At 40.0% G+C, this 11,936-nt stretch overlaps 1 protein-coding gene across 2 annotated transcripts in view; it reads left to right on the top strand.

The window, feature by feature from the left end:
- The first annotated feature begins 418 nt into the window (after positions 1 to 418).
- The window catches only part of pls1 (plastin 1 (I isoform)), a 28,791-nt gene continuing 17,273 nt past the window's right edge, over positions 419 to 11,936 (top strand). Inside the window, exons 1-7 of one of the 2 annotated variants that reach the window (XM_062040809.1) lie at positions 419 to 508; positions 2,273 to 2,515; positions 4,331 to 4,406; positions 6,134 to 6,294; positions 7,097 to 7,226; positions 8,911 to 9,043; positions 11,843 to 11,924. In XM_062040809.1, coding sequence (XP_061896793.1) covers positions 2,510 to 2,515; positions 4,331 to 4,406; positions 6,134 to 6,294; positions 7,097 to 7,226; positions 8,911 to 9,043; positions 11,843 to 11,924 — 588 coding nt within the window. In that variant the 5' untranslated portion in view covers positions 419 to 508; positions 2,273 to 2,509. Of the gene's footprint in view, positions 520 to 2,272; positions 2,516 to 4,330; positions 4,407 to 6,133; positions 6,295 to 7,096; positions 7,227 to 8,910; positions 9,044 to 11,842; positions 11,925 to 11,936 lie in introns of both variants that reach the window. The other variant, XM_062040810.1, reaches the window with a different exon arrangement.

The raw sequence follows: 11,936 nt of genomic DNA, 5'->3' as shown, positions 1-11,936 counted from the left end.
CCACTTTGTGACTATGTGAGTGCAGGCCATAATAATGGATGTGTACAATATGCAATGAGCCAATATTCCAGTGGCAGTGTGAATAATGCAAGGATTTTATAGGCCGGAGCTCCACCTGCACACAAACTGATCTGAGGTCAGAAGTCGCTGCTGGTGTCGCCGTGGGCTGGCGGGCGAGGACACTGACCCAGGATCTGGCGGGCGAGGACACTGACCCAGGATCTGGCGGGCGAGGACACTGACCCAGGATCTGGCGGGCGAGAACACTGACCCAGGACCTGGCGGGCGAGGACACTGACCCAGGATCTGGCGGGCGAGGACACTGACCCAGGACCTGGCGGGCGAGTACACTGACCCAGGATCTGGCGGGCGAGGACACTGACCCAGGACCAGCCCTGGTTGCTGAGCGCAGCGTAACCTGAGAGCAGGTGTTGGAAGAGAAAGAGCTGATCGAATGTCCTGCAGGAAGAAAGAGGAGCTGAGGAGGAAACATGGAGGAAACATGGAGGTATGGAAAGTGTGAGTTTGTGTGCAAATTCTGTTGACTTTTAGTGGACTAAACTCCTTATTAGCTTGAATTTATACTCAATTATTATTGTCTGACTTTTTTTAGAGAGTATCCTTGTATTGGACAGTCATTTCCAGAAGTAGTGTCATCCTCTGAGAAGCATCCAATTGACTAATGTTGCAAACATTTGTAGAATAAACATTGAAGTACAACATTTCTGTAAACGAAGACTTGCATCAACCTTTGATAGTAGGCTAATATAGCTAATATAGACACTTACATCATGTGTTGTCTTCATTATAACACTTATATAAGACTTTTAAAGTCATTTTGATAGTAGGCTAATATAGCTAATATAGACACTTACATCATGTGTTGTCTTCATTATAACACTTATATAAGACTTTTAAAGTCATTTTGATAGTAGGCTAATATAGCTAATATAGACACTTACATCATGTGTTGCCTTCATTATGACACTTATATAAGACTTTTAAAGTCATTTTGATAGTAGGCTAATATAGCTAATATAGACACTTACGCCATGTGTTGCCTTCATTATGACACTTATATAAGACTTTTAAAGGCATTTTGATAGTAGGCTAATATAGCTAATATAGACACTTACATCATGTGTTGTCTTCATTATAACACTCATATAAGACTTTTCAAGTTATTTTGATAGTAGGCTAATATAGACACTTACATCATGTGTTGCCTTCATTATAACACTTATATAAGACTTTTAAAGGCATTTTGATAGTAGGCTAATAAAGCTAATATAGACACTTACATCGTGTGTTGTCTTCATTATAACACTTATATAAGACTTTTAAAGTCATTTTGATAGTAGGCTAATATAGCTAATATAGACACTTACATCATGTGTTGTCTTCATTATAACACTTATATAAGACTTTTAAAGGCATTTTGATAGTAGGCTAATAAAGCTAATATAGACACTTACATCATGTGTTGTCTTCATTATAACACTTATATAAGACTTTTAAAGGCATTTTGATAGTAGGCTAATAAAGCTAATATAGACACTTACATCATGTGTTGTCTTCATTATAACACTTATATAAGACTTTTAAAGTCATTTTGATAGTAGGCTAATATAGCTAATATAGACACTTACATCATGTGTTGCCTTCATTATAACACTTTTATAAGACTTTTAAAGTCATTTTGATAGTAGGCTAATATAGACACTTACATCATGTGTTTCCTTCATTATAACACTTATATAAGACTTTTAAAGTCATTTTGATAGTAGGCTAATATAGCTAATATAGACACTTACATCATGTGTTGCCTTCATTATAACACTTTTATAAGACTTTTAAAGTCATTTTGATAGTAGGCTAATATAGACACTTACATCATGTGTTGCCTTCATTATAACACTTACAAAAGACTTTTAAAGTCATTTTGATAGTAGGCTAATATAGACACTTACATCATGTGTTGCCTTCATTATAACACTTATATAAGACTTTTAAAGTCATTTTGATAGTAGGCTAATATAGACACTTACATAATGTGTTGCCTCCATTATAACACTTATATAAGACTTTTATTTTTTTGCGGCTCCAGAAAGATTTTATTTTTGTAATTTTGGTCCAATATGGCTCTTTCAACATTTTGGGTTGCCAAACCCTGGCATAAGCAAATCTTGTTCCACTTCCTAAACATAAAGGTGCGCAATAGCGAGGTGGTTTTGGCATCCTCCAGGTGAGTTTCACCTCTCGTGACTTGCAGGTTGACGACACAGCTGCCGACGGGAGGCGATCACCTGTCCCTGAAGACGCTGACGCCAGCGCACAGGTGTTAAAATGATAACGCCGTAGTCGACGCCCATCCCAGGGTCCAACGAGGCCAAAGGTCTGCGAGCGTGCGAGAGATAAGATCTTTCCTGGGCTGCAGCTTCCTGTCTCAGCGGCTGAAGCCTAGTCGGGCTGCGGAGGACTCACCGGGCAGGCGGACTTTGTCATTCCAATGAAGGTAACAACTGTCAGCTTTCTTCACGTCTTGTTCTCCTGCTAACGAGGACAAACCTCAATTAAAAATTAAAATATGTCTTTTTTAAAATGTATTTTAATGCTCATTTGTCCTGAGATGATGGCGCAGGTCAAAGGTCAGGTCAGGTATTCCTTCCTGATTGACTTGAGAGTCCAAAGTGCTGTCCTAAGGACTTTGTTGTGCTGTTATGTCATTTATTTATATATGGAAGAAGAAAAGTCCTTTTGTGGAGTGTGAATAATACTTTGTGTTTTTCGGGATTTTTTTTAGTAATTTTGCACTTAAAAGTGTCTGCAAACTTCACGCGGATGCATCGAGGGGCGGCAACTTTCCAATGTGTTATTAGCATTATATCCCGCCCTCTGACGGCTTTTTTGAAGTAAAGATTTAACCACCCTCCACCCTCCCGTGACTTTTGAAACTTGTTTTTTTGTTGGGATGTCTGGAATCTGTCCCTAAAGGGGGGGGGGGGGGGGGGGGTACTGTGATGATCCGTCAATTCACTTTCCAATGTGTTATTAGCATTATATCCCGCCCTCTGACGGCTTTTTCGAAGTAAAGATTTAACCACCCTCCACCCTCCCGTGACTTTTGAAACTTGTTTTTTTGTTGGGATGTCTGGAATCCGTCCCTAAAGGGGGGGGGGGTACTGTGATGATCCGTCACTTCACTTTCCAATGTGTTATTAGCATTATATCCCGCCCTCTGACGGCTTTTTCGAAGTAAAGATTTAACCACCCTCCACCCTCCCGTGACTTTTGAAACTTGTTTTTTTGTTGGGATGTCTGGAATCTGTCCCTAAAGGGGGGGGGGGGGGGGGTACTGTGATGATCCGTCAATTCACTTTCCAATGTGTTATTAGCATTATATCCCGCCCTCTGACGGCTTTTTCGAAGTAAAGATTTAACCACCCTCCACCCTCCCGTGACTTTTGAAACTTGTTTTTTTGTTGGGATGTCTGGAATCCGTCCCTAAAGGGGGGGGGGTACTGTGATGATCCGTCACTTCACTTTCCAATGTGTTATTAGCATTATATCCCGCCCTCTGACGGCTTTTTCGAAGTAAAGATTTAACCACCCTCCACCCTCCCGTGACTTTTGAAACTTGTTTTTTTGTTGGGATGTCTGGAATCCGTCCCTAAAGGGGGAGGGGGGGGGGGGTACTGTGATGATCCGTCACTTCACTTTCCAATGTGTTATTAGCATTATATCCCGCCCTCTGACGGCTTTTTCGAAGTAAAGATTTAACCACCCTCCACCCTCCCGTGACTTTTGAAACTTGTTTTTTTGTTGGGACATCTAGAATCCGTCCCTAAAGGGGGGGGGGGGTGTACTGTGATGATCCGTCAATTCACTTTCCAATGTGTTATTAGCATTATATCCCGCCCTCTGACGGCTTTTTCAAAGAAATTATTTAACCACCCTCCACCCTCCCTTGACTTTTGAAACTTATTTTCTTGTTGGGATGTCTAGAATCCGTCCCTAAAGGGGGGGTACTGTGATGATCCGTCACTTCACGTCTGGTTATGTTTCCTTAGTTTGTGTTTATTTCCTGTCAGCGCTCTTATTTTAGTTCCATTTCATGCATGTCTCCCCTGAGCGCTCGTTCTCTCACCTGTCCCTGATTGGCAGCCTGGCACACCTGGCTGTAGCTGAGGTCCCAGTTTAGATCTGAGGTGGAAGTATGCTAAGGAAGTTGCGCTAGTGACCAAACTAGCTGACCTTGCTTTTTATCGTCCTGATTAAGAACTGTTGTCATTTCTCTCGCCCCTTAATGCTTTTTGTGTGTTTGTTGCAGGCCGCCATGGACAAACAAGTCACCCACATTTCCAGAGAGGACCTCGAAGAGCTCCGAGAGGCGTTCAATAAAATCGGTCAGTTCAACTCTGTCGTGTTTGTAACACTGCTCAGACCAGGGGTGTCTAAACTCATTTTAGCTCAGGGGCCGCGTTGAGAAAAAATCTACTCCCACCTGGGTAAAATCATGGCATGATTTCCACAGAAGTTAATAATTTTCACAAAACTATATCAAGGTGCAGTGTCTCATGAGGTATTTTAAAACAAACCTATGTCCATCTATAACTATAAGCTAATGTTAGCTATAAGCTAATGCTAGCTATAGGTTAATGCAGCGTCGGGATGCCTCCTGAACAAATATGTTAGCGTTATGCTAAAAACAAGCTAAACGCAAAGGTCTACATGTGCTTTGTGGACTTGGAGAAGGCATTCGACCATGTCCTTCGGGAAATCCTGTGGGGAGTGCTCAGAGAGTATCAGACTGTCTAATTGTGGCGGTCCGCTCCCTGTATGATCAGTGTCAGAGCTTGGTCCGCATTGCCGGCAGTAAGTCGGACACGTTTCCAGTGAGGGTTGGACTCCGCCAAGGCTGCCCTTTGTCACCCATTCTGTTCATAACTTTTATGGACAGAATTTCTAGGCGCAGTCAGGGCGTTGAGGGGCTCCGGTTTGGTGGCTGCAGGATTAGGTCTCTGCTTTTTGCAGATGATGTGGTCCTGATGGCTTCATCTGGCCGGGATCTTCAGCTCTCACTGGATCGGTTCGCAGCCAAGTGTGAAGCGACTGGGATGGGAATCAGCACCTCCAAGTCCGAGTCCATGGTTCTAGCCCGGAAAAGGGTGGAGTGCCATCTCCGGGTTGGGGAGGAGATCTTGCCCCAAGTGGAGGAGTTCAAGTACCTCGGAGTCTTGTTCACGAGTGAGAGAAGAGTGGATGGTGAGATCGACAGGCGGATCGGTGCGGCGTCTTCAGTAATGCGGACGCTGTATCGATCCGTTGTGGTGAAGAAGGAGCTGAGCCGGAAGGCAAAGCTCTCAATTTACCGGTCGATCTACGTTCCCATCCTCACCTATGGTCATGAGCTTTGGGTTATGACCGAAAGGACAAGATCACGGGTACGAACGCCTCCCTAGGGAGGTGTTTCGGGCACGTCTGACCGGTAGGAGGCCACGAGGAAGACCTTGGGAAGACTGTCTCCCGGCTGGCCTGGGAACGCCTCGGGATCCCCCGGGAGGAGCTGGACGAAGTGGCTGGGAGAAGGAAGTCTGGGCTTCTCTGCTTAGGCTGCTGCCCCCACGACCCCACCTTAGATAAGCGGAAGAAGATGGATGGATTTGCGTTTCAGAATTGGAAATAGAATGAACGGAAGGTACACAGACCTCTTCCAAATATCTCAACTTTAATACTTCATTCATGAAAAATCATCACCTCAAAGAAAATCATTTAAACAGTCAATTATAGTCAATAATGCAAAAATAATTTGTAAAATATTTAAAAATTGTTTTAAAAATATTAGTTTTACAGTATTCTGGAAAAAAAATTTATTTCTCAAAGGAACATTGGAAAAAAAAAAGACATAATTTTTCATATTTGACATGAATTTGTCAAGATTGCGTTGAATTGAAGTTTTCCAGAGTAGGTCGACATCTCTGATTGATTAGCTGCCAATCAAATGGGTAGACCTGTGTTTGATTAGCAGCTAATAAAGTTAGCATGTGATATTGATTGGTAAATATTACTGTAAGCATGTTTGTGTTTGCTCAGCAAACTGACTGCTGTTTGCTTGCCTCGGCTTTGCTGGCAGACATCGACAAGAGTGGCTACGTCAGCGACTTTGAGCTCCAGGAGCTTTTCCGAGAGGCCAGCTTCTCCCTGCCGGGGTATAAAGTGCGGGAGATCATGGAGACCTTCATGGCCGGCGACACCAACAAGGACGAGAGGATCAGCTTTGAAGAGTTTGTCTCTGTGAGCTCACCTCGTCTTTGCTGCTCTTTAAACATCCTGACTGACCCTCTTGTTCTATGTTCAGATTTTTAAACATCCTGACTGACCCTCTTGTTCTATGTTTAGATCTTTAAACGTCCTGACTGACCCTCTTGTTCTATGTTTAGATCTTTAAACGTCCTGACTGACCCTCTTGTCCTCCGCTTAGATCTTTAAACGTCTTGACTGACCCTCTTGTTCTCTGCTTGGATCTTTAAACATCCTGACTGACCCTCTTGTTCTATGCTTAGATCTTTAAACGTCCTGACTGACCCTCTTGTTCTTTGGTTAGATCTTTAAACATCCTGACTGACCCTCTTGTTCTATGCTTAGATCTTTAAACGTCCTGACTGACCCTCTTGTTCTTTGGTTAGATCTTTAAACGTCCTGACTGACCCTCCTGTTCTCTGCTTAGATCTTTGAATGTCCTGACTGACCCTCCTGTTCTCTGCTTGGATCTTTGAATGTCCTGACTGACCCTCTTGTTCTATGCTTAGATCTTTAAACGTCCTGACTGACCCTCTTGTTCTCTGCTTAGATCTTTAAACGTCCTGACTGACCCTCTTGTTCTCTGCTTAGATCTTTAAACGTCCTGACTGACCCTCTTGTTCTCTGCTTAGATCTTTAAACGTCCTGACTGACCCTCCTGTCCTCTGTTTAGATCTTTAAACGTCCTGACTGACCCCCCTGTCCTCTGCTTAGATCTTTAAACGTCCTGACTGACCCTCCTGTCCTCTGTTTAGATCTTTAAACGTCCTGACTGACCCTCCTGTCCTCTGCTTAGATCTACCAGGACCTGAAGAGCAAGAAGTTCAGCGAGAGTTTCCGCAAGGCCGTCACCAGGAGAGATGGCATCCGTTCTTTTGGAGGGATGTCAGGGATCTCCAGCGTGGGAACCCAGCATTCTTACTCAGGTGCACACCTTTAAGTCCACTTCCCCAGGTCAGAGTGAGACCAGGAGGTTGTTCACTACTCTACACATTCATAGTCAACTTCAGGAAACACCCAGCAGGGCTCGGACCAGGTGAAGGCTCGTTAGCATCAACAGCTGTGGCTGTAGGAAACCTCCTGATGTAGTTTTTAGGACCTCCACAAGGAGTGTGATGACTAGTCAGCAGCTTTATGGAGCTCTGCCTTACCTTTTAGGGTGGTCGTTGCCAAAGTATGTGATACTATGTGATTGCATGCAAAAACTGCGATATCATGTGCGATACAAGTAGTCCTGCAGCACGTCTACTTGTGTGTGATATCACGGAGTACTGAAAATGTGAGCAAATGTGACTAATCAAAAGTATACATACAGCAATGTTAATATTTGCTTACATGTCCCTTGGCAAGTTTACCTGCAATAAGGCGCTTTTGGTAAAAAAAGGCTTTTTTAAAAAAGCATTCACAGTCTGTGGTGCCCTCAGGTGGTCAGGGAGAGCAGAAAGCCCGGTCTCCCATTGTCCCTTGGCAAGTTTCACTGCAATAAGGCGCTTTTGGTAAAAAAAGGCTTTTTTAAAAAAGCATTCACAGTCTGTGGTGCCCTCAGGTGGTCAGGGAGAGCAGAAAGCCCGGTCTCCCATTGTCCTTTGGCAAGTTTACCTGCAATAAGGCGCTTTTGGTAAAAAAGGCTTTTTTTAAAAAAGCATTCACAGTCTGTGGTGCCCTCAGGTGGTCAGGGAGAGCAGAAAGCCAGGTCTCCCATTGTCCTTTGGCAAGTTTCACTGCAATAAGGCGCTTTTGGTAGCCATCCACAAGCTTCTGCTTGACCACTAAATTGGTGCAGTTCAGCTAAATGTGTTGCTTTTCTGACATGGACTTGTTTCTTCAGCATTGTCCACACCTTTAAGTCAGGACTTTGGGAATGCCATTCTAAAACCTTCATTCTAGCCTGATTTAGCCATTCCTTGACCACTTTTGAGGTGTGTTTGGGGTCATTGTCCTGTTCCATTGGCAGCAAAGCAGGCCCAGAGCATAATACTACCACCACCATGCTTGACAGTAGTTATGGTGTTCCTGGGATTAAAGGCTAAATTGAAGCTCAATTTTTGTTGCATCTGACCACATAACTTTCCTCCAGAAGGTCTTATGTTTGTCCATGTGATGTCAGATGAAACGCAAATTGGCCACAACACCCAGCAATATGTTTGGAGGAGAAAAGGTGAGGCCTTTAATCCCAGGAACACCATTCCTACCGTCAAGCATGGTGGTGGTAGTATTATGCTCTGGGCCTGTTTTGCTGCCAATGGAACTGCTGCTTTAAATGGGACAATGAAAAAGGAGGATTAGCTCCACATTCTTGAGGACAAGCTAAAATCCTCAGCCCGGAGGTTGGGCGCAGTTGGGTGTTCCAACAGGACAATGACCACAAACACACCTCAAAAGTGGTAAAGGAATGGCTAAATCAGGCTAGAATGAAGGTTTTAGAATGGCCTTCTCAGGGTCTAGGGTTCAGAGTTTGCTTTTAGAAGGTGCATGACTTTGTGTGTGTGTGTGTGTGTGTGTGTGTGTGTGTGTGTGTGTGTGTGTGTGTGTGTGTGTGTGTGTGTGTGTGTGTGTGTGTGTGTGTGTGTGTGTGTGTGTGTGTGTGTGTGTGTGTGTGTGTGTGTGTAGATGAGGAGAAGGTGGCGTTTGTCAATTGGATCAATAAAGCGTTGGCCAAAGATCCTGACTGCCGCCATCTGTTGCCCATGAACCCTGATGATGAAAGCCTCTTCACCTCCGTCCGTGATGGCATCTTGCTGTGGTGAGACACTCTACACACTTTATATACACACACATTATATATACACACATTATATATACACACATTATATATACACACATTATATATACACACATTATATATACATCTACACACATTATATATATATATACATTATATATACACACATTATATATACACACATTATATATATACACATTATATATACACACATTATATATACATATACACACATTATATATATACACATTATATATACACACATTATATATACACACATTATATATACATCTACACACATTATATATACACACATTATATATACACACATTATATATACACACATTATATATACATCTACACACATTATATATACACACATTATATATACATCTACACACATTATATATACACACATTATATATACACACATTATATATACACACATTATATATACATCTACACACATTATATATACACACATTATATATACACACATTATATACACACACATTATATATACACACATTATATATACATCTACACACATTATATATACACACATTATATATACACACATTATATATACACACATATATACATCTACACACATTATATATGCATCTACACACATTATATATACACACATTATATATACACACATTATATATACATCTACACACATTATATATACACACATTATATATACATCTACACACATTATATATACACACATTATATATACACACATTATATATACACACATTATATATACACACATTATATATACACACATTATATATACATCTACACACATTATATATACACACATTATATATACATCTACACACATTATATATACACACATTATATATACACACATTATATATACACACATATATACATCTACACACATTATATATACATCTACACACATTATATATACACACATTATATATACATCTACACACATTATATATACATCTACACACATTATATATACACACATTATATATACACACATTATATATACACATTATATATACACACATTATATATACATCTACACACATTATATATACACACATTATATATACACACATTATATATACATCTACACACATTATATATACACCTACACACATTATATATACACACATTATATATACACACATTATATATACACACATTATATATACATCTACACACATTATATATACATCTACACACATTATATATACATCTACACACATTATATATACATCTACACACATTATATATACATCTACACACATTATATATACATCTACACACATTATATATACACACATTATATATACATCTACACACATTATATATATGTATATATATACACACATTATATATATATATAAACACATTATATATATAGTATCGCCATACTAATGAATCATATTCGGTACTATACCGCCTCTAAAAAGTACCGGTCCCCCTCCCCGTTTTTTAACGGGCATGACGGCACGTTGCTGGTTTTAGGAGCAGAGGAGCATGTTGGGCAGCGCACACACACAGAGTACTTACAAGCAGACACAGTGTGTAGACAGAAAAGGGAGAATGGACGCATTTTGGTGTAAAAAGTCAAGATAAAGGTGAAGTTATAACACTGAAACACCCTCAGGAAGAGCTGCTTTAACACATGCAGCTAACTAGTCTGCCGTGTTTTAGCTACTTCTAAATCACTAATCCTCGTCTCCATGGCGACAAATAAAGTGAGTTTCTTACAAGTAGCATTATCACTGGAGGATGAGGAATGTCTAAACATGCTTCACTACACACCGTAGGAGGATACAATAGCTCACCGCCGTCACAATGTAAACAAATGCCATGGGTGGATCTACACCTGACATCCACTGTAATGATACCAAGTACAAGAGCGTATCGAGTCGATACTACTATGATTACATCGATATTTTTTATTGTCACAAAATCTTTTTTTAATTGATATTATGTTTATAAAGTCAGTAAATACGTCCCTGGACACATGAGGACTTTGAATATGACCAATGTATGATCCCGTAACTACTTGGTATCGAATCCATACCTAAATGTGTGGTATCATCCAAAACTAATGTCAAGTATCAAAGAAGAGAAGAATAAGTGATTATTACATTTGAACAGAAGTGTAGATAGAACATGTTCAAACAGAAAATAAGCAGATATTAACAGTAAACGAACAATTGGATTAATAATCAATTTTTACAGTTTGTCCCTCATAATGTAGACAAAATAATAGGTAGATAAATTGCAATAATGAACATATGTTTAATGTACCCGAATAATAGGATATATATATATATATATATATATATATATATATATATATATATATATATATATATATATATATATATATATATATATATATATGCATATATATATATATAGGCACGGAATGAGGAAGTGTTGTTGTGTATCAGAGACGAAAGTGTTTGCACGAGTTGTACAGCCTGTTGGAATTTGGCCAGTTGTTATATGATTGGCAATAAAAGTTAAAAATATTGTTGGACTTTGTGTGATTTCTTCTGGAGGTTACAGTACATCATATTACTTTCATTTCTTTTCAAGTAAAAGAAAAAACATATTTTCAAGGTGTGGCAGGGGGAAACCTTGATATATATATATATATATATATATATATATATATATATATATATATATATATATATATATATATATATATATATATATATATATATATATATATATATGTGTGTGTATATATGCACATAAAGATCATATCTTGCATGCACCTGCCTGACCTTCTCACCTGCTCTCTGACAGCAAAATGATCAACCTGTCTCAGCCTGACACCATCGATGAGAGGGTCATCAACACAAAGAAGCTTACCACCTTCACCATGACTGTGAGTGCATTC

This window comes from Entelurus aequoreus, linkage group LG03 (genome assembly GCF_033978785.1).
Source record: "Entelurus aequoreus isolate RoL-2023_Sb linkage group LG03, RoL_Eaeq_v1.1, whole genome shotgun sequence".
NCBI classification, from domain to species: domain Eukaryota; kingdom Metazoa; phylum Chordata; class Actinopteri; order Syngnathiformes; family Syngnathidae; genus Entelurus; species Entelurus aequoreus.
The sequence above is the reverse complement of the archived record's forward strand: the minus strand, read 5'-3'. Positions and strand labels throughout refer to the sequence as shown.